Source organism: Beta vulgaris, chromosome 8, assembly GCF_026745355.1.
Source record: "Beta vulgaris subsp. vulgaris cultivar EL10 chromosome 8, EL10.2, whole genome shotgun sequence".
Classification (NCBI taxonomy): domain Eukaryota; kingdom Viridiplantae; phylum Streptophyta; class Magnoliopsida; order Caryophyllales; family Amaranthaceae; genus Beta; species Beta vulgaris.
The window spans coordinates 11,473,934-11,497,664 of NC_079209.1; the positions used below are offsets into that span (position 1 = coordinate 11,473,934).

Genomic DNA, 23,731 nt, shown 5'->3' on the forward strand with positions numbered 1-23,731 from the left:
AGAAAGCTATTGGAAGTGATTGGGTGTATAAAGTTAAGTATACATCTAGTGGTGAAATTGGGCGCCTTAAAGGGCGTTTAGTTGTGCATGGTAATCGACAGGTTGTAGGAATTGATTATCATGAGACGTTTTTCCCGTTGCCAAGATGGGGACAATTCGTATTTTCTTAGCTCGAAAGTGGCACATACCAGGGGGTAGCGAATGTTTATTAAAAACACAGGACTGTGCTAATTGGTAGCTGTAGCACAAGGTTGGGAATAGCATTAGATGGATGTTTGGAATGCTTTTCTCCATGGTGATTTGGAAGAGGAGGTTTATATGCACCTTCCACCTAGGTATGATAATCCTGCTCCTGGAAAAGTTTGCAGACTTCGTAAGTTGTTGTATGGCTTACGTCAAGCACCTCGGTAGTGGTTTGCTGAACTATTTACAACTCTTCGTGATTTTGGCTTTGTTCAATCCTATGTTGATTACTCTCTCTTCACTTACACCCAAGGGAGTGCATCCTTGCATGTTCTTGTTTATGTCGACGATTTGATAATTGCAGGTTCTTCTCATGAGGCAATTTACGCTTTTAAACAGTATTTGTGTACTTGCTTTCATATGAAAGACTTGGGTTTGTTGAAATATTTTTTGGGCATTGAAGTTGCTCGGGGGACGGATGGTTTATTCCTTTCTCAACGCAAGTGTGCCTTTGATGTTTTGACTGAGACAAGTATGTTGGGCTGTAAGCCAATTGATACTCCAATGGAGAAGAACCATAAACTTGCTCATGTTGAGGGTCACCCGTTTGAGCATCCTGATCAATATAGGCGGCTTGTTGGTCGTTTGGTGTATTTATCAGTTACTTGTCATGAGCTCAGTTATTCTATTCATATTTTATCCCAATTTCTGAGTAATCTGTAGGTCGATCACTAGGATGCTGCTATTTGTGTTCTTTGATATATTAGAGGGAATCCAGAACAGGGTATTTTGTTACTTACTGAACGATTTGTGTCTCACTGCCTTTTGTGATAGTGATTGGACCACTTGCCCCCTGACTAGCTATTTTGTGCTTCTTGGTCGTTCTCCCATTTCTTGGAAAACTAAGAAGCAACCTACTATTTCTCGCTCTTCTGTGGAAGCTGAGTATCGTGCCATGGCAGCAACGACCCGTGAGCTTAAATGGTTAAAGTATTTGCTTCATTCTCCGGATGTTTTGCATTTTGGCTCTATGAAGTAACTTTGTGATAGTCAGTATGCTCTTCATATTACCCGAAATCCTGTTTTCCATGGTCGCACGAAGCATATAGAGGTGGATTGTCATTTTGTCAGGGATGAGTTATAGAATGGTAATATTTATACCGCCTATGTTCCGACAGGTCATCACTTAGCTGCTGTTTTGACAAAGGCGCTTGGTCATCAACATTTTCATTAAATGTTGCGCAAGTTGGGTATTTGTGATTTGCATGCTCCAACTTGAGGGGAGTATTAGGAAAGATATGTTATGTATAGTTTTCTTATTGTATAAGGGGTGTTTTACCCTACTTGGTGTAACCTATTTATATACGTTTGTGAATAATAGAAGGAACAAGTCGTTTACTCCCAATATTTCTCTCCCTTTACATAATCCTAACAACAACACACACATAAATAAGAGAACTCTTCCTAATATGATCGGAAAGAGAGATCCGACGAGCGAGAGCACCATTTTTCCTCTTCAGTAATATCACACAAATTGTCGAAAACCCGTTCCACAAAATCTTTGTCAAGTCTAGTCTCAATTCTTATATTCCTATATACGGAGTACTTTATTTTTTACGGGCATACTCCTACTTAGTACTCCCTCTGTTTCAAAATATAAGGCATTCACGCTTTATGAAGATATGCTTTGACCACAAATATCTCTCATAATATAATAATAAATAAAAATTATAAAATTATACCGTTGGATTCGTTTTGAAAAATACTATAATAATATTGTTTTTTAAAATTTTTATCCACGTAAATTTAGAGTAATAAACGGTCAAAGTTCGACCTCGAACATCGTGCATGCCTTATATTTTGAAACGGATGAAGTAATATGTATAGACTTAGGGCCTGTTCTCTTCGGCATAAAACAGCTGAATTGAGCTGAGCTGAACTGAACTGAATTAAGCTGAACAAACTGAATTGAATTGAATTAAACTGAATTGAATTAGATTGAATGTAATAAATATATAATAAATATTTAAAAAATAATAATATAAATATTAAATAATTATTATAATGATAAGTAATAATAATGAATAATGAATAATGAATAATGAATAATAATAATAGTATATTTGGATATTAAATGATAGTTATAAATAAATAATATTAATAATAATAATCATAATTAATGATAATAAGATAACTAATAATAATTACTTTATATTATTTGTATTAATATATTAATACTTTGATTATATAATAACAATAATATCTAAGAAGTAAATTAATATTACTATTTTAATAATTAGATTTAATAATATAATAATATTTAGTAATAAATATAATGATTGGGTCGGACCGCGCAAAATTGCATCATAACCCGTTTTGACGCGATTTGATTGGCTTATGGGCTAAAAACGTGAGTTTATTTGTGCTTTTGACCTAAACCATATTCCTCCTAATAATAATATTAATAATAATGAGTAAAGTTATAATAAACAAAATAATAATAATAATAATAATAATAATAATAATAATAATAATAATAATAATAATAATAATACTTAATAATAATGATATAAAAATAAATAATAATAATAATAAGAAGAAGAATTAGTAAAATAAATTAGACCAACATAATAATAATATTTAACAAAATGGTTATAAAAGAATGGAGCTAAGCTGAACTGAACTGTACTGTACTGTACTGAGCTGAACTGAACTAAGCTGAACTAAGATGAACTGAACTGAAAATAAGTTGGGAGAACATGCTCTTAGTGACGGAAATTATTCTTAAGCGCTAAAAAAGATGCTATGGGACTATGGGAGGAACGTTATTTATTCCTCCTTGAGAGAAATTAGGAATTTCGCAACTTTATTTTCCCAACTATGGGAGGAACTCTATTTCAGGCTTTTAAAGTAATTTCTTATACATTTGTAGTGACCAATTTAACGAGAAGGTCTCGCATATTAGACTATTATTAGCCCATAGGTACAGAATACATACTTTGACATCACAACGCACAAGTATATAATATAAGGATGAAGCCATAATAGTAATATAAGGTTACGTTGACCAAGATCAGATATACAAGAATTAAGACACGGATAAACACAAATATAAATTACATATCTGATATATTTACATGGTAAGAATAATAAGAGTAGGAGGAAGATAAAAGATATAATACTTATAAGATCATGATTCTCTTTCTTAAAAAAAAAAAACAAAACTAGTCCTATTTGTCAACCTAATCATCTTGCATGGTCGTGCAGCCAATACAGGGTTGTACTTGTACCAAACAAAGTTGCAGGCTTGTTATGCCAACTATGTCTTCATTTTTATCTATTTATATTAAGGAGACTATTTTTGTAATGAATGGTTTATGATCATTGCTAAAGGAGGCAAAGTTAACTTTAGGGTGTCTGCTTGTTTGAAGGAGAAAGAAAGGGTGGAAGATGACCTTTCTTGCTTGCTGCAGGGCTGATTTCCTCGAAGAGGAAGGCCGTAGCAGCAGCACCAGCACCAGCAGCGCCATTTCGTCGCCGAGGAAGAGTAGGAGAAGGAACAGGAGGAGGTTCATTAGGAGAACAACTATGAAGGCCAACTTTACTGATAATAAAATGTCTATGGCCACCGTTGTTAAGACTCTCTCCTTAAGAACGGCTGCCAGAGGTTTGCTCTTTTTTTTCTTTTATGGTCCTATCTCCTATGTCAGGAATATAATGCTTTGTGGCCTTGTGGGGAGGAATATATATATTTCATCATGTTTACATGTGTTATCTCATATTATTGTTGCTTCAAGAATAGAATAGAATTGCCCAGCATTTGTATTGTGTTTTCCCTTCTAGGATGCCAACACAATGATAAATAGTCTTAAGCCTGTCAAATTCATGCTAGAAACACCCAAGAATAAAGATTTCTTCAAAGACTAGTACAATTCTGAATATCTATTATGAGTTATGACAATGCAATACCCTTTTCTTATCATTTTTGTGTTTATATATGTATGTCATAGGGAAGAAGAAGCAGCAGCAGATGCTTGAATCAGTTGCAGGCCACAAGAGTTCAGCTCAAACTTTCACATTTAGACAAATGGCTAACGCGACAAACAACTTCAGTATCGAAAACCTCGTGGGTGAAGGTGGATTTGGGAGGGTATACAAAGGATACATTCCAGGTGTAGAAAAGGTATTCTTTTGTTTCCAGTTTTTCTGACAAATAAAATATGAAACACAGGAATGTTTTGGATATAGGCTCTCAAACAAACCTGAATAGTACGAGAATGACATTTAACTTCATATGACAAAATATTCAAAACCAAAAGAAATTGAAATCTTATAGTTATACTCTTTCGCTAATCTTGTTTTGTGTTAATCAGGTTGTGGCTGTGAAGCAGCTTGACAGGAATGGACAGCAAGGAAACAGAGAATTCCTTTCTGAAGTTTTCATGCTCAGCCTTGTTGATCATCCAAATTTAGTCAATCTGATTGGATATTGTGCTGATGGTGATCAGAGAATCTTGGTGTATGAGTTTATGGCGAATGGATCTGTGGAAGATCACCTTCTAGGTAATGAAATTAGAATAAGAAAAAAAATAACTTTCTAGTTTTGCATTAATTCCAATCCGAACAACATGCTACATCAATGACAATTCGAGTGTACGGGTCATGATTCTGCTTAATCTCATGTCAATTTTGAGTTGTTCATAGAATGTAGCATAAGTGCAACAATATGAGAGATCGATCAAATCATGTTGGGTTCCAGTATTTGTGTTGTATCGAGTTTAAGATTTTCTGGTTAACTTGTGTTGTATCGATTTCAGTCATAATTAGATCATGTTGTCATGTTAGAGCATAGTTGACATCAAATTTGTTTTGTCTTGTAGATCTTCCACCAAATAAGGAGCCCTTGGATTGGCATACCAGGATGAAGATAGCCGAAGGAGCAGCAAAAGGACTCGAGTATTTGCATGAAACAAACAAGCCACAAGTGATCTATCGCGATTTCAAAGCATCAAACATCCTATTAGACGAGGAATTTAATTCTAAGCTCTCTGACTTTGGGCTAGCTAGGATTGGTCCAACTGGGGACAAGGAACATGTCTCGACTAGAGTCATGGGCACTTATGGATATTGTGCACCTGAGTACGCAATGACTGGTCAACTCACCACAAAATCAGATGTTTATAGCTTTGGAGTTGTGTTCCTTGAGCTTATCTCAGGAAGGAGAGCCGTTGATACTACTAAACCAACTGCTGAGCAAAATCTGGTTTCTTGGGTATGTTGAAATTCTATCATGTAGTTTTGATACAAAAGTATACTCCAAATTTAGGACCAATTTCAACAGTTCCGCATCACTACCAGTTTTCAACTTTTGATTATTAATATTTCATACACATGCTCATGAGGTTTAATTACCCTTTATAGACCAACGGATGTCATTGATACGTTAGATTCTGATGTTTAAGAAGGTCTTACAGTTGCATATTCAGTTTCCTAGCGTTATTTTACATGTTTGGGGGACATATATCCTTACAGACTAACAGACTGTTGTGGTCTATCAACCGTCAAGGGTAATTGGTGAATCTTTTTTTCCAGACATCGAGGGTAGATGGTGCATTTATAAAATGTTAGGGGTATATATGATGCATTTGTGTTTTTCATATTTCAGTTGTAACATCTGATTTTTCATTCTGCAGGCAGAACCACTCTTCAAGGACAGGAAGATGTTCACAAAAATGGCTGACCCATTGATGGCAGACAAGTACCCTGTCAAAGGCTTATATCAAGCCCTTGCAGTGGCAGCTATGTGTCTTCAGGAAGAAGCTAGCACACGACCTCTAATAAGTGATGTTGTAACAGCTCTCGAGTTTCTAGCAAAACCAGAAGATGACCTTGGAAGCCCGAGATCAGATTCAATCATTATAAGGGCTGTCGAAGCAGAAGACATAGAGGGCGAACAAGAGGAACACCATGAAGAAGAAGCAGAAGATAAAAAGGAGGAACATCAACATGGATATGTGGTACAGCTAGGAACATCACCCGATCACATGATTTGATGCATGAACGCGTTCTACTCCTCCTGGAAAAGGTTGGGCAATTCACCCAAACGGTTTGGTGGAGAACAAAAAGTTTATCGACTCTATTGTCCTTGCTAATAAAAAAGCAACATATAAGTAGTAAGGGTAGTGGTACCAATATATACTTCGTTATCCAACAAACAGTTATCTGGTTAGTGGTTTTCTTCCGAAACACAACTGGTCACCCCTTCCTCTGTCAGAGAATTCTGGGTGATGTAAATTTTTTGAGGGATAGGTTTTTGACCATCCAATGTATTTATAATTATGTAGAACTTGTAGATTGTAGCAAAAGTTTCTCCCCTATGACCAGAAGAAATAGATTCAAGGTCAATTTATTTTCTTTTTGAAAGGTCTTGTATTTTAAGAATGTAAGCACAGTGTCAGGTTGTCAATTATCATAAATCAAGAATACTTGTTGAAAGGTCATTCAACTTCAAAAGGTTGTTAAAAGAGAACCATATCAGAATGTTTCTCTTCAACATAGACCTGTCAAATAAGTTGATCAGGTGGATCAATCTAATTTTCAGATTTGAAGTGCTTTTAGTACCAAATTTTAGTTGGTTTAGGACATCTTCACTAGACTTTTTTGGATTTAGCGAGTCTAGTTGGTCATGCTAGATTTTTGAGTTTGTTATGTTGTTTTGATTCTTTTGGAATGATGTTATATGGATTTTCTAGATTGCAACTCAATATTAACCGGGTTAGGTTCTGGCTGAGTTGTTTTTTTTTTACATGTCTATAGTCTACTTGTACACCCTTCCCATCAAGTGTTCTCGTTAACTGCTCATTTTCACAGCTAAACTCTACCCTGTTCCCAACCCCAATCTTAGATCGGAGCGCTATGCACTGACCTGATTGTATGATATGAATCTATGATACAAAAACATAGAATAGTTGGCTACATCATCATTATTCAAGGGTTTGTACTTGGGAACCAGTATTAACTTAAGTGTGATGCAGATACATTTGTCACATGTCAGTTCACAAGTATGCTGAAGTTCCTCCATCAATGGACCAATGCCTTAAAAGACAATATTGTGTTAGGTAAGTCAAACAAAGTTTTCGAGAGAGTATGATTGAGAGAAAACATCTTCAGTGAAACTGGTTTTTCCATTTTCCTTATGTTTAGTTTGTAAGAGTGAAAATTAGTTTTCCCTAAGAGTGAATTATACTTCTCCTGGTACTAGAGTTCATCGTGTAATATCTTTTTGCATATTCCCCCCTTATTCCTTACCTTTCTTTGCTTCCATTCATCCTTTTCCCTCCATTTCCCTTTCTCTTTCGCTTTGAACTTTTCTTGCAAGGAACCAAATAAAGAAAAACTAATCTACAATTGTTTCTCGCCTAAAATGTTCTTTTCATAAACCATGAGTAGTCCATTGGAAATATTATTTTTTCCAACTAAACAGAGCTTTCATACAATTTTCATCGAAACCTGGGTGTATGTGAAAGAGAGAATGTGAAGGGATGTATATTTACACCAGGAGCATTCATCCATTCACAGAAAAAGGTTGTATTTTACACATGATCAACATATATATACTAATATCATGAAAGATTCTATGGTTTCACACTTTTTACTTTATAGCACAAATTTTATGTTTCAAAATCAACTAAATGCTGTTTCTGATCATCTTACATGATTAAAAGTTCCAATCCATGTAAAAGTCTGAAAGATCTATCATCAAACTTGTTTCATCACAAGCATCCTTTGAAACACAAGATAAAGTCATCTAGGAATATGACCATCTAGAACTACTAACTCTAGAAAAGATACTTACAAATAGCAAATCCTATTAAAGATTCAAGGTCTTAATATAAATGGAATTCTAATGAACATTCATATCTACTTTAAGGTTCCTGTAACTAAACCCACCAAACTTCTTGCTTTCTGAGACATCCACAGCAGAGCACATACTAGGCAGAAAACTATTGCTATTATTGTTACTGCCACTACTACTACTGGTGCTGTTGCTTTTCCTTCCCTTCCTTCTCCAGCTCATAGTCAGCAATGATCCCAACGTAGGTGTCTTCACTCGACTCGTTGGAAAACTCGTTTTATTGCTAGAGATACCCACATAATTTTTGGGGCTGGGTTTCTTAGAGGTTTCAACACACTCGAGCCTTCGAAAATACTCAATCTCTCTTCGGACAAGAGATCCTACCGTGCCTCTGGTGCCTATTGCAAGTGGAGCTGTTGTGCCCATTTTTTCTGTGATGAGTATGTTGGTTGAGGTGCTTCTCTTATATAGCATTGTTAAGAAAAGTGATAGTATTTTATTCTAGTGAGTGTGTATTTGTCATTTGTGGTGGGAGACTTGTAAATGAAGCACAGAATGATGGCTCTGGCGTCTTTTTCTTTGTCTTTGTTTTTGTGACTTTGTGGGAGGATTGCTTTAGGCTTCAGGCAACAGCCATCAGGCATCTCTGATCTTTTGCTTTATAAGAGGAGTACATGTCTGCTTTATGTAAAGCGCCCAAGCAGCATGAGAAAATTCCTTTTCCTGTGATAGGGACTTTGGAATTCCATAAAATTCACCACAATCTTATTTCTTTTTGGTGTTTGCACCTAGTTCACCCTTTGGGCTACATCCGGATCGAGGCCAAGTTCGGGGTGGTTAGGTTTAATTCTTCTCCCAAGGGTGTTGCGGGGATTCGAACATGGGTCCGTCCTACCAAAGCCAGTCCCCATCATCACTGGGCCAACACTTACTTGGTACCACAATCTTATTAATAGTTTAATAATATTTTCCAACAAGTAGAATAACAGGTCATACTCATACCGATCAGTTTCCCTCTAGATCTACACACTTCAAGTCATATTAAACCACTTGTAAGACTCACTTTTAGATTGGCCTTGGTCTATTTGGGTGTCATCTCTGATCTATTGTTAAAAAATAAAAATGTCATCATATGATAATTTAGTCTATATAGTCATATTAAATTTATATTTAGTCGATTTCAAGTCAGATCATTTTCAATTTTGGTAAGATTCAAGTAATATAATTCCAAGCTTGATAAAATCCAGGGACTTTGGGATAAGACTACTAGACTAGTAGACTAATGTGACTGTGAATAGATCATATATAGTAATTCAGAGCCGAAAATCACGCCTCTATCAACAGCTAATTTGAGCAATCAAATCTCAGATAACCAAACAAAGGTACAAACACAATAGGTAGCAGCACAAGGAGTTATTATTTTGGGTGAAAGTGAAGACAATGATTAAGGATGTGCGAGTAATTTTCTATTATGAATGTAACAAACATGATTGCTTTGAGTGAGTGGCCCTGAGCATGGCTTTAGCCTTCTTACTTGTATAGTTCTATCCCTTTTGCCTAATGCCCAATATTAAGAGTGTAAGTGGGAAATACAATTTTTTTTTCTTTGTAAGTGGGAAATATATAGGTAGTCCTATAATTTTAATATGAAAATGACCTAACGAAGGACCATACATAAAGTTACTCATCATAATTGTAATTCATGGTGCTTATCCCTCGTGGTCACTCGTCTCTTTTCTTTTATATTATGGAGTATTATAAACTCGGAAACTGGTATCCAAGATCTGGATTTGAATAATTATATCTATATTAATATTTAATATATTAAAAGGTTCAACTAAAAAAATAATGTTGTGTCACTTGTGTGGTTAGAAATATTAAACACACGTGATCTTTGAAACGGAAAGTGAAAGCTTAACCATTAATCCTACATAACATCATTGTTTAATATTTTAAAATATAATATAATTGTAATTTATATCTCATTAAAATACTACACAAGTAATTAGATACCTAACACATTAATGGTAATGATAATAGACTATTGTAGTCTTGTAGACATAGACTCTTACTCCAATTTTTTGTATTCTTCAAATTATAACATCAATTTTTTCTTCACAAGACAAAAATTTACGAAAAGAAACAATCCGGAGCATCGCCCGAGACACTCACGAGTTATTAGTGTATTAGTTACCCTCGTGTCTCCTATACATGCAAATTGGGAAAAAATTCATTCTAATATACTGTTAAAAGATAATGCTTGCTCCCATCATTATGTCTACTTTTCTACATAATTTCATTTGGAACTAAATTAATGACCATGCTTTTACATTCTAAAGTATCCCGTTTATGATACTCATCTCTGAGACTTTGCGATCTATGATAACATAAACTATATGATATCCTCAAATAAAATGATAAAAACCATTCACCACAAAAAAAAAAAAGAAGCTACACCTAAATTTGAAAGCACATGAGAATTAAGAAAGTTAAATGTTCCCCTTTAACTGAAGTAAAGGGGTGACAACAGGTGCAGTAATAAGTGCCCTCACTCCATAGAGGACATCAGAAAATAAGAACAGTTGAGCAGAACAAATACTATGTAAAAGTTCGAATATGTATTTCCTCTATGATTTCAAAATTTACACTCATCAACATTTTTCCGCAGTATAATTCTGATGTGAGGGAAAAAATACAAATTTGTACGACTCCAAAAATGGGTGTTCAGACTAAGCCTAATCACTTATTTCTAATCTCTCACATATTTGTATGACTTATTGCTTTCTCTAATCACCCTAGAGTCTTATGAATAATGAGATTCATTACGATCCTGTCTGACTATTAACATACACTTTTGTATCTATGTTACTTGGGATGGGCTACTCGTGTCTGATACATATACTTGTCCAAGTGCCCAACTTGGGCAGTCTTAAGAAATCTTTCCATGATTTGGCTGCAAATGAAGTGTCGAAGTCATACTCATGTCACAGTGCATAAAATCCAACATGGATAGTTGAGGTAAAATAAAGAGTCCAAGTCAACGTGTACCAAAGGTCACATAACTTAGGGCATACTTGGAAGATGACATGAATACCTCAACTTCCGATACGAGCCAAGCGCACTTTGCAACGCAGTATGCACTGTTCCTCCTTCGCGAAACAAGGATTCATATAGATGACATACAAAGTGAGACAGTTCTTCCTCTTCATGGTCCCAGAAACCCTTGGATGTTTCTGTGCTTTTCTCAAAGTCACTATCTTCCCAGTCACTGATAGGACTCACTGGTTCTGTTGGTTCTTCATTTTCTGCTTCATCCTCTCCAAGCTCAAACTTGCCGCTCTCTAAAACATCAAAATCCCCTGATCCGTGAAATGTTGCTGATTGCATTTGAGGAGGTTCACCAGAAGGACATATAACAGCTTTAGCACCAGAGTCTAAAAAGGCCTTAATTAAGGGCTTTACCAGCCCGTATCTTCCTGTGCAGATTACGATTCTATCCCTCCACGCTCCAACCTGTGAGATGACAAACGTACAAGACATTAGTACAGAATGCATTACATTTTGAAAATAAGGGCCCAAACCATGCAAGATCTCAGTAGCATCCATTAGCAATTTTTTACAAAAGAAAGTTAATAAGAAGTTTTTGTTAATTAACTTGAAATAGTTAGCAGTAGATGTTCACTGAAATATGAATAGCAACCCTCCTCTAATTTCTTTAGAGTCGTACTTTAAATGAAAGTTTGCAAGAAAACACTCTTATGTGGGGCTTTTTTGTAGTACCACAACATATCTGATATTTGTAGGGCAAGAAAACACAAGCCCTAAAAATAACTAGAAGGGAACAATATCTTTCTCATATATAAACTAATGAAATACTTCAGGTGTTCGCCTCGTGAAGAGTGTCTCCTAATCTAATTTTTTCTATATATATATATATATATATATATATATATATATATATATATATATATATATATATATATATATATATATATATATATATATATATATATATATATATATGTATATATATATATATATAAACTAATGAAAGATCTTAAAAAGTTTCTATCTTCAAATTTTAGAGGTTTATGTTTTTCTTTCATTAAAGCAACGTTGTTGTAACCCAAAAAGTCCGTCAGGAGGCATTATAATTCATTTGTAGAGCAAAGTAGGAAGGGGGGAGGAGGTACGTAAAACAAGTATCAGACATGTTGAATGAATCAAACCTACAAGGCTAGTAGGCTACACATGACCAATGACCATGAACACCTCATTCCTGCAACCTACAGCCTACAGACTCATGTGTAGTTTCATGTTTATATCTTCATAGAATAAGCGCACAAGTAACAAAAATCTAGCATTTTCCAAAAAACAAGAATAGGTAAGCGGGTTCAACAAACACTACTTCATCATATTTAAGTCCTGGGTCCACCTTGATTGCTACCATGAAAAATGTCATCCTATCCTCCAAACAACCTTTTGTGAGCCATAACTTTTCTACTCTACATACGATATCTTAATTCCAATGGAGAACCCCTAGCCCTAACAATATGTTTGATACTGTACCATGCAATTGCTTCATCACTATCGCCCATTTTGCTCAACACCTAAGTTATCATAACTTGTACAAGGGAAAACACATGCAACATAGCATATAACGTTTATCTTCAGCACATGGTGCGACTGATTGCAATCTATATTTAAACCCCTAAGCAAAGCCAACTATAGATGTTGTGAATCTTGTCATCTACTCCGATGTTTAACATAGAATTCAGAAAGCAGTTGAGACCTTGGAAATCCTAGTTAAGGTGCAAAGCTATAGGAAATAGATGGTTTTATCTTCTATAGGAGAACTTCGAGTTTGATATAAAATCATGAAATTCGAAAAGCACCTAAGAATGAGGGATAGACAATTCAGGTTAAGAAGCTTGATAGCTTAAAATTAGGTATCCCCTTTATAATTCAGTATTATTGTGTTTCTACAGCATCGATGGCACTATAATAGTTTCAGACAAATGCACATGTGCGCACAAAGAAAAATAATCCAGCAATATGGCTTTATCAACAAGCACTTCTTTGTAACGCTGTGAGAACTAAGGGTTATTTTATAGACTACAAGTTTAAATTTCTCAATAAGATGTGTATACATACCATCCAGCGAACATCATCAGCCAACAGATGCATGGATGGGACAGTTCTCCTAAACATGTAGGCCCCAATTTCACGATCATCTTCCATAACCTTCATAATAACAAAAACTTGATGAGTCTGCAATTTAGGTAGGCATGGGTTAGCAGCAGAGAAAAAGCCAAAGCATACCTGTGTTTGTCGCCCAATGTACCGATGGACTACACAACCGATTTGGAAATAAGGCCTATATGCCACCAGTTCGGAAATGGTTGAGATGGTGTTAAGTTTTGACATCTCCTTTCTACCCCGAACAGTTGACAGTAAGCTAAAACGAACACTCTGTAGAAACTTGTCTGCAAGCTCCCCAGGTTCAGCAACCACAAATACATCATTCTGCCAACTACAAAAAGTTTTTACCAGCATCAAGCTCTAGTCAACAGCAGTATCTTTAAATGTGATACCCATCTATGCAAGCTTAAACAGATAAAAGCTCATTGACAGGATAGATACTAAAATAAGTAGGACAAAGATATTGACCTTAATATAGCCCCTGTTGTGTCACTTTGCAGTGCTAAATGAACAATGCCAACTTGTGGTGAATTCTTCAGCTTATTTAACAATGATTGCACAGGCAATGAGAGCTGTCTGGGTCCTGAAGGAGACTTTGGAGGTGAAGAAGTTGATCTTGAAGGCTGATGGCCATCCAAGCTCAAAGGAGGAACTAAGTCAATCCTGCCAATCCTCTGATTAACATCTGGACTGTACAGTAACGGGCTTGATGGAAAGCTTCCAGTAAACATAGGTGAAACAAATGGTGAATTAATTGAGGTACCAGTCACCGGCTTAGAAGAATTTGAAATTCCTGTTACAGTAGACAATCTTACTCCGCTATGGGAACAGAATGTTTCAAGTGACCTTGTATGATGTGTGACTCTTCCAGAATCTGGACTATTAGAAGCTTCCACAAGAAGTACATTACGCCTCCATCCCAAGGAAGGTCCATTATCATCTAGCAATGCAAAACAAGAAAAGAGGGTTCAATACGGCCTTCATAGAGGCATTAGACCTCAAAAATAATTTCTCTATGTAGAACAGGGAAGTCAAACGAAGAAAATCCAGAAAAAATTTGACACAACACGCTAAAGCAACTAGCATAAAAGTTCAGGTCTAATACCATTTGCTGACTTTGGTTTAGATGGATTTTGAGGTTTTACCCCTTCAGGCCATCTTTCATCCTGTTGGTATGGCAATGTAAGCCTCTGACAAACACTTGTGAATACCTCAGAGTTATTTTTGATGTACTCCTCTGTGGCAGTTTCCAATCTCAACCAACCCGCAGGATCAGTTTCATCAAGGTCCATGTCACATCGGTCATCAACTGCAAAAACAAAGAACACAAAAGCAACTTTCCAATGAGATCGATTTCTCATACTTCTGTAAAGACAGGAAAAGGAAGCATAATCACAATACAAAAGGTTCGAAAAAGCAATGAACCCTAAACAGCATACATAAAATGATGTTTGGGAAAATCAAGTCATTCAAGTATCTTACCAGGATTAAACCGGAAGTAGTGTATATCAGGAAGCATTGGTAACAGTGTACTTAAAGCTTCTTCAACTCGTTCCACTGAACATGCACTCTCAATTAACACTGGCACTGTGTCCCAAATTAACCATCCAGCTTTCCGTGCCTGTAACAATTAAATACTTAATACGAATCTCCTCCTTAACTTCCTTTAATTGCTTTACTCTTATATTTAATGAGATTAAGAGTAAGACTATCACAACAGCATGACAATGATACTGACATCTTAGCACTTAAATATTATTATAATCCTTCAAAAAAATAGCATGCAATAATTATAACCTTTGTTGTAACAGAACCACATCCAACAGAAACCAAACAATCAATTTTAGTGTCAGGCCACAATAGTTGAGCTTCCCGTATTGCAAATATGGTAGGGTTATTCGCCACTATTGCGCCATCTTGCCAGCGATTGATATCTGCTTGAAGACAAGGAAGACTGAAATCAAGAGAATTGAAGAAAAAAATAACCAGCATATGGGGAAAGGAAATCAACAGCATACTAATTTACCATCTGAAAAATCATCTAAATAATATGGTGCTGCAGAGGAAGCTCTTATAGCTTGCCAGACCATGTGTTTACAACTCCCAATAAAAGCACTATGTTTGTACCCAACTTGTGCACTTGTGTTGTCTTCACCTGACAGGCTGATTGCTGAACTTTCCGAAGGTGACAGGTACATCTCTGGAGTTCCAGCTGGATACTGAAACATAGTTGAGAAAAGATTGAAATACTAAAACTTTGAAACATATACCACACAAGCAATATTAGATTTCTTAGTGTCAAATAAACTTATGTAGAAGTTCCAGTAACAATGTCATGAAATGATTATACAACGAAATTGAAGGATAAATGAGTGAAACCTGGTAATTTCGAAATACAAAAGGTAGCGCAGGAACAACGCTGACCAGGGTTGATACTACAAAAACTTTAGGTACTCTTTTCACAGCAGAATCGATTAAAAGATCTCCATCGTCGTCAGCACACATCTCTTTCAGCAATCTCTCAAAGTGTTCTGCACTATGCTGCAAGAAACAAGTGATAACATCTTATTACCAACAATGGATGAAAATTCAAACGCAGAAGACCAATAGTGGGAAGAGAAGTAAACCCATACTTTTGCCCCATGTACAGCAACTCTGAAGCTCTGAGATGAACTTTTGTACAATTGGTCCAGCTTCTCCCTCCAAGTGGCTGCCTCATTGTCTTTTGAGACAGGTTCAGCAAAGACGAGTTTGCCTGATCAAGCATGTGAGACAAAAACAGGTTTCAAACAAATACTAAAGGCAAAACATCTTAAAGATGGAGCAATATAGCATCAACAATCAGAGCATGCACTCACCAAGTTTTTTGTATACTTCCTCACACTTCTCTAACGTCATTGACTTGATCCCAAGAGCTACGGCTAGCATACCACCTGTTGATGTACCACATATGATGTCAAACATTTCATGAATTTGTTTCCCTGTCCCTTTTTCCAGTTCTCTCAGGATTTTCACAGTTGCAAGACCCTTCATCCCACCCCCATCCATCGTTAATATCCGGAGCCCTTGTCTCGCTACTGGTCTCCCCCGGATTGCACGCCGTAGAATCTCATTCTCTCCTAAATCAAATATGATGAAGAAATCACTATGCTGAGCCTCAAAAGCAAAACAAGAATATCAGGTCTTAGAACAAACCAAGAATTGCCAAGACCCGAGCCGCAGCTTTATTGACCCGTGGCTCAGCAGTGGATGTCAAGCGGATAAGAAGTTCCCGCAGACTTTCCGAAGTAACCATCTTTTGCCGGTTCTCTAAACAGAAAGCCAAATTTCCAACCACCAACAGAGCTAATCTTTGGACCTAAGACGAGCAATTATCAATTTTCCTTACAAAGAACTTCAGGATTGTACAACTTAACTAATATGCTTCTTTTGAGATTACCTCTGGATTCTTATGGGCACATAATAATTTCAAAGATTTCAGTACATCCTTGGAGAATATCTTCTGAGCTACAGCATCAGATGCAAAAGCAAGGTTTTCCACGACTTGTAACACAGAAATTAGTTCCTTCTCAACAGCTGATTTCAGAACAGCTTCAATGGGTTTCATGATGTCGCATTTCATTAAAAGCATTGCAACAGACACATCTGCAGCAAGGGAGGAAAGAGCAAAGCATGCTTGTTCTACCTACCACAATGAAAGAAGATTTAGCTACTATCTGAGAAAGATAGGACAAGGAAAAATATCACAACAGCTTGACATACCACGTGATGGTTGTCAGTGCTAACCATACTAACGAGCTGCCGAACTGCATTTTCATCTTTACCAACAACCACACGGTTATCCTGATCTTGCATAATTTTTGCCAGTGCAGATGCCAGCAGGGGATGTCGACAAGAAGAAAAGCGAAATATAAGGGAGAAAAAGGCACTGAGCTTGTGCCTAGATGCACCAAAATAGGATGTCGCCTCTGTCTGTCATTGTCGATTTCCCAATTAGTGGAAAAACTTATATTTTACCAGCAGCGTGAAATGAAATTAAAATGAAAATTCCAAACATGAATCTCTAGTACCTATCGGCACATGCACTGATTTTAAATTGACCAACAGCGTGAAATGAAATTAAAATTAAAATTCCAAACATGAATCTCTAGTACCTCTATCTGCACATGCACTGATTTCAAATGTTCATCAGCGACAATTCTGATGTTTGCAAGAGACAAATGCCGCAGCTTTTGTAATGGCAGAATTTCAGGAAGGAACTCCAATGGATTTCCAAACAGCCTTAAAACACGTATTTCAGCCATCGCCCTGCCATGAACTGGAAACAAGATTAGGTCTCTCTTGCAATATTTTATAATTTTGTGATCTTCTAGCAAGAATTAAAGGGTTTGAATGTCTGACAGGTAACAGATACTGATCAGAAGAGAAACAACCTGAAATCTAGTAGCGGGCGTATCAGCTTGTTGTGTTCCAGTGAAAGCTCCACAAGTCCAACACACTGCCTCAGTTCCACTGCTTCCGAAGTCCAAAAAATTAGGATAATGAGTAAACAATAGATAAAACCAAACTATCTAACAGCTCTTGCACTCTTCAGCTGTTAGGCAAGATCGTTCCACTTAATGAAATTTATTTTAGAGAACAGATATAACTACATAAGTCTTGCCTGGAACAGAAACTAATGTGTTATCATCAACTCTAAGAACTTTCAGGTTTTTGAGTAGACCAACTTCAGGAGGCAAAACTGACAGCTTGTTGTTATTAAGGTAAAGCTTCTCAAGTAATGGAAGTTTTGTCACTTCCACAGGCAATACCTGTTGGTTGCACAAAAAAAATACATCAAAGAGCAGCTAAAACTTGGCCATGCCAGCATAATAGAGAATCTAAATAAATTTATAAAGTCTGACACTTGAATACTATCATATTTACAAAATAAATAAATACAAGTTCCAGACTTCATGCAAACAAGTGAAATTGAGAAAGCAATCAGAATATTGCTAGGTGAGACCATGCTTTAACCACGATATTGCTTATACAATTACTCGCTCCTTTTCTAAATTGGCTGTCCTATATTTTTTTAAAGATGTTTCGATCGACTACCCAAATTTTTCACTAACACTAGACATGTAGTGCATAGTTCAACTATCAAGAATTATTACTGGTCACCGTTGTTAGCACTGAATTGTGTCATTAGGACAGTCAAAATGGAAGAGGAGGGACATTTTTCTTCGCCTCTGTAGAACTAGCCATCAGCGGTATCCATATTGGATTAGTTTTGTACGTGTTACAACATTTATTCATCTATCTCATTATTGATTGAATGCTGCCTATAGTAATCCTCGTTCTTGCACCACTGTTTAATATGCTTACAAGTTCTATATAGCAATTTTTACACTTTCAATTACTCATCTATCTGTACCGCTTGACGAGATTAATGGTGGGGTGCGTTGCATAGCTGATTAATTAGAGAATTTGCTAGCAAAGATTGCAAGACGATAGCTACTAGGCACAGATCACAAGTGAACGGCACATAGTGAATAGAGGCTTAATTTGACTGTATTGAACACTAAAAATTTCATATCTTCAATTTGCATTCCATAAATATCTTTGGCATTAAATTCAGGATGAGTTTTCAAGTTACAACACGTAACTGATTACACCTTTGCTACCACATGAAACATGTGACAGTACAAATATCCTACCAATTAAGGGTTCAGAGAACACTGCAGACTGCAATGCTTCAAAGACTACACCATTATAGCATGAGATGAAAGAATTTATATATGAACCATTGCAAAATCTTTGAGAACATCCTACATGTGTGACCCTCATTATGCCATTATCAAGTGAAATTCATAAATTCAACTTTACGAAGTATACACCAGGTACCATCTTCCCTCAGTCCCCTTACCACTACATGCATAACATGTATCAGTTTGCACAAACTAACAACATATCAGCATTGTTAAGTTCATTATATTCTCCGATATCATGTTTCACATAGATGACCCAAACATCAAGCAGTTCACCTCAAAGGGATTTGAACCTCATCATCAATCAACAAGTGAATGTTCTTAAGTTCATTATCATCCCCCCCCCCCACCACCACCACCACTTGCTGACATAAAAATTGAACTCCAGGGCAGTCAAGATATAATCACGATAATCTTGCGTTCAAGGAGGGTCAGAGCATCATATTCTAAAAGAATTCAAGGAAAACATCCCCAATCAAACTCCACCAATAATTCTTAATCAAAACATTGAACAGTTACAAAGATTCAATGCTAACAACTTACTAGCTAAAAAACCCAGCAGAACAAAATTACAAGATTATAATCTAAGATTACAAGTAAGAAGTTAAACACCAATTCTCCGTTCCTTCCATAAACAATTGATAAAAGTTTAAACATGCAATGATGCATTATAATAATAAACAAACAAATACATTGCATTAATAAATTTTAGTCACATACTCCCTCTGTCCCCCCTTACTAGATTTCCCATTTCTAATTCGGACACTAGGTAAAGAAAATCCTAAAAAAAAAACTCTATATACAAAAAAAACATAGCCATGTGAGGTGTCGTTTGATTCGTATATTAGGAAAATCAAACTTTAATAATTTTTACTAATAAGTAATCAATGATATCAACTATACAAAACGTGCATTGGAGAAATTATTAAAAAGAGTGATAATAGAGGGTGTACTTACAGAGATACCACAACCACAAAGGCTTAAAGAAGTGACACCATTCCAATGCTCCGAAAAAGTGATCCCTCCATCTCCTACTACATCAGTGGCCACCGCAGTGGCAGCAACCTTAGACCTCAGCAACCTCGTGAGAACTCCAATGCCATCACTCTGCTGGCCCGAACCGGCGGCTTTAACCATGGTTATCCCTCTCAATGGATCTCTCCTCCTAACAACCTTCATGTCCACCGCAACTCCACCTCCATTTTCTCTCTCCTCCAATTCTACCACCACCGTGTCCTGAGGTGGCGGCATCTCCACCATTAACTTCGACTGTAACCTCAACGCCACCTGATCTTCGTCGTCTCCCGCTGTCCACTCCATCTTCACTACTTTCTTCGCCGAATCTCCGCCATTGTTGACCACGATCATCGATTCTCTCTCCTCTTCTTCATCTTCTGCTTCTTCGCCGAAATGCAGCGCTAAATGGAATACTTCCGACGCTCTTTTCCACCCTAATCCCCATGACATTTCGATTTTTTATTGAATTTCGGATAATTTTAGAGAATTAATCGATAACTTAGGGTTTAAGGTAATGCGAAAATTGGGAGATGAAAATCAATCGATCGATTGTGGGAGAAATCTCAAATTGAATTGATTGAAAAATTAACGAATGAATGAAATAAATCAATTAGCAATGAAGTTGAATGAATTAAATTAGAGAGAGTGGATCATATCTGAATTGTCAAAATCAAAGGAGTGTAGTTTACAACTTTATGTGATCTTTTCGAATATTTGAAGCTTTCAACATTACCCTTTTTCGCGTCTTCTTTATTAATCTTGATGATGAATTTTGATGATGCTTACTTTTCTTTGTTTACTTTTCTCCTGCTTAAACGACGGCGTTGTAAGTCAAGTATATTCCTAAAGCTTCCTTCCCCTCTCTAGAAGTAGCTTGTTCTAAATAATGTACTTGGTCCCTTATGGAATGAATTTATAATCATGGATCGACTCGATCATCATATTCTAGATTATAAGTTCATAATCCTAGCTTATTCTCATTTTGGACGAAACAGATTTATTAGGTTCTTTGATTCCAATTAGTAAAAAATATCTTGAACTTAGAAATTTCTTTTTTTCCAATTTATTACACGATCCTCTGATTAAATGCTTCTATCTTTCATAATTAATATATTGAGGGAGTTGGTGAATGATTTTTGATTTGTTTTTTCATTACGTTATTTGATCAAGCAGCAAAAGGATAAGTAAACCGATTTTTGGGTAGTTATAAAGTTGGTCGTAGTAGCTTTTCATGTTGGCTTTTGGTACTTGCATTAAACATACATCGAAAGTTGGTTTTCTCTAAACATATTTATAAACAGTCAAATATCCAATATACATAGCGAAGACTAAAATATCAAAGTAAACCAACTAAATGTCACAAGTGAGACATGCCAAACACCTAAATTAACAATCTTATAAACATATTCGATTTCTGCAATCCTAACGGCAATTCAAGTTTATGGTTATCTTTAAGCCTCGTAGGGCTACCTAGTTTATATCAATTATGAAGATTTTGTTTATCACAATTTTGTTTATTGTACATTCATTTACAAATCTTGCAGTTATGATAATACTTTGAGTTTCATACATGATACAAATAATTGCATATACATCATCTATAATTTGGTAAACTATATATATTATTGTTGAATATACACTCGCAAAAAAAATGTGAACAAGCAACGTTCATCTCAATTATGAGAAACTATTTCCTTCCTTATCTTCCACCAAAGAAAAGGAAGCAATCATATGAATTTCATTTATGTTTGCTCTTAATTAGCGATACGTCTCCGTAATATGAGAAAATCAAATGCCTACAAGCAAAAAAGGTAATATGCTAATTGCAAAGTACAAAAATTGAAGGAAAAAAAACATGACATGAAAAGTTTATGTATGCAAGTTGTAACATAAAATACTTACCAAACACCTGTGAAATAAGTCGAAAAGAACAATTGCAACATATTTTTCTAAGTTCCCTCTAGGCCTTTCTTGGGAGGGTTGTTCTAGGCGATACTAGGGTTTCCCTTTTGATGGTTGATTTTCGAGCTTTTCTCGAAACTCTTTCCAGAAAATCATGGCTTCTTCAACACTCACGCTAAGGGAAGGAGAAATCACGCAAAAACAATTGTCGATAGTAGAAAATAATAACAATAAAGAGGCTAGCAGTGGTATCATAAACGACGAAAAAGAGGAGAAAAGCGAAGGGGTGATTGAATGGCAGGAGGAGGGAGAGGAGGATGAGGAGACGAGATTAGAACTGGGACTGGTGGGTAAGATATGGACGAAGAGAAGAATTAATGCTAATGCTTTTATGGAGACAATAAAGAACGTATGACAACTGAGACATGGACTGGATATCAGCTATATAGACGATATTGGAAGGACAAACAACGTGTTGTGTAATATCAACCATGGCACTTTAACAAGCATGCTATAATTTTCGAAGACATTGTAGGAGACATAAAACCCTCGGACATGAATTTATATGAACGCCCTATGTGGGTTAGGGTTTACAATTTAACCTTTAAAGGTAGACTCAGTACTGCAAAGGTGGAAGCAATTGGGAACAAAATCGGAACCTTCATCAAGATGGACAGTTCAGGATCAATGGGGATTGATAAATCAATCTGAATTAAGAGTCAACATTGATGTGAGGAAAGCTCTTTTGTGGAAAATAAAGGTGAAGATGAAAGGAGGTATTGAGAATTTTTTGATGTTAAGTATGAGAAGCCCCCATTATTCTGCTTTTGGTGTGGGAAAGTTGGGCATGGAGTCAAAGATTGTGAGATGAGCCGAGACGAAGAGGAGGTCCATATGCCTTATCGTGGATGGATCAAAGTATCACCATGGAAAAGGAGTAATGTGGATGAATGGAGTGGCGATGCTAGAAGATCTTCATGTGCTAAAACATTTTTCATCACAAAGCCGAAATCAATCCAGGCGAGTGAGATGAAGGAGCAAGTGAGTGTTATCCTTAATAAATTAAATCATGGAGAGTATAGAACAAATATTACACGTGGAGAAGAAGGGAGAACAAAAGAGTGGAAGTGCAGAAGGTGGGTCCGAGGAAAGGAGTATGGAGAGTGGTGAAGTAGGAGGTAAAAAACATGAAATTAAGAGCATTAGCTTGAGGGTGGAGAGTGGAAAAAATCTAAATGAGAGAATAGATTGTGAAGACAAAATGAAAAAAGGTAGAATAGGGTACAAAGAGACACAAGAAGTAAAACAAAGAATGAAGTTGCTTTGATAGGTATCAGAAGGAAGACAAGGGAGAGTGAAAAAGTGGATGTGGATCACAATGAGGCAGAGCATATGATTGAACATGATATTCCTGTGAACGTGGCGAGCCCCACACAATGAGCTCTCGGTGGCCAATGAATAATGTCTTATTATGAAACTGTCGGGGTTTGGAAAGCATCTCGTTGGTCAATGTGTTGAGATGCATTGTGATCAATGAGCATCCTTTTTTGGTCTTTTTTCAAGAAACAAAATTAAACAAAGTGGAGATGGAAAAAGTTAGATTGAATTAAGATGAAAGGAATGTTGGCAGTTGATTGTTTGGGGAATATGAGAACAAGAAGGGGTGATTTAGCTTTGTTATGGAAGGAAGAAGGGTGGGATGTAAGCATTATGTCTTTCTCTGTAAATCATATCGATGTTATGATAGAAGATGATAATGGAGTGAGTTGGCATTTTTTACGGGGGTTTATGGATGGCCCAAGGAAGAGAACAAGGGAAAACG

The 23,731-nt window shown here is 36.3% G+C and overlaps 4 protein-coding genes across 5 annotated transcripts; 2 read left to right on the forward strand and 2 right to left on the reverse strand.

Annotated features, from left to right (window-relative positions):
* Positions 1-267: 267 nt before the first annotated feature.
* On the forward strand, positions 268-1,222 carry LOC109133642 (uncharacterized mitochondrial protein AtMg00810-like). The gene is made up of 3 exons (XM_019247209.1): positions 268-373; positions 548-833; positions 907-1,222. Exons 1-3 carry the CDS (start codon positions 268-270, stop codon positions 1,220-1,222), a joined length of 708 nt encoding a protein of 235 aa, XP_019102754.1.
* A 2,880-nt stretch (positions 1,223-4,102) lies between these two features.
* On the forward strand, positions 4,103-6,761 carry LOC104882836 (probable serine/threonine-protein kinase PBL23). The gene is made up of 4 exons (XM_010667252.3): positions 4,103-4,366; positions 4,557-4,746; positions 5,064-5,455; positions 5,877-6,761. Exons 1-4 carry the CDS (start codon positions 4,181-4,183, stop codon positions 6,234-6,236), a joined length of 1,128 nt encoding a protein of 375 aa, XP_010665554.2. The 5' UTR covers positions 4,103-4,180; the 3' UTR covers positions 6,237-6,761.
* Positions 6,762-7,791: 1,030 nt separating this feature from the next.
* Positions 7,792-8,676, reverse strand: LOC104882879 (uncharacterized). Its single transcript, XM_010667293.4, has one exon. It carries the CDS (start codon positions 8,510-8,512, stop codon positions 8,087-8,089), a length of 426 nt encoding a protein of 141 aa, XP_010665595.1. The 5' UTR covers positions 8,513-8,676; the 3' UTR covers positions 7,792-8,086.
* A 1,958-nt stretch (positions 8,677-10,634) lies between these two features.
* LOC104882835 (phospholipase A I) lies at positions 10,635-20,860 on the reverse strand. Of its 2 annotated transcripts, XM_010667250.4 has the most exons (18): positions 19,948-20,860; positions 17,904-18,051; positions 17,674-17,752; positions 17,395-17,548; positions 17,003-17,212; positions 16,680-16,925; positions 16,436-16,598; positions 16,099-16,359; positions 15,874-15,995; positions 15,620-15,781; positions 15,267-15,459; positions 15,038-15,174; positions 14,723-14,861; positions 14,346-14,549; positions 13,709-14,180; positions 13,361-13,571; positions 13,193-13,282; positions 10,635-11,551 (listed from the first exon to the last, which is right to left on the reverse strand). In XM_010667250.4, exons 1-18 carry the CDS (start codon positions 20,455-20,457, stop codon positions 11,102-11,104), a joined length of 3,951 nt encoding a protein of 1,316 aa, XP_010665552.1. In that variant the 5' UTR covers positions 20,458-20,860; the 3' UTR covers positions 10,635-11,101. The 2 variants fall into 2 exon arrangements, with proteins under 2 accessions (XP_010665552.1, XP_010665553.1); XM_010667251.3 differs by lacking the exon at positions 19,948-20,860 and having other exon boundaries at positions 17,395-17,558; positions 17,904-17,951.
* Between the last annotated feature and the right edge of the window lie 2,871 nt (positions 20,861-23,731).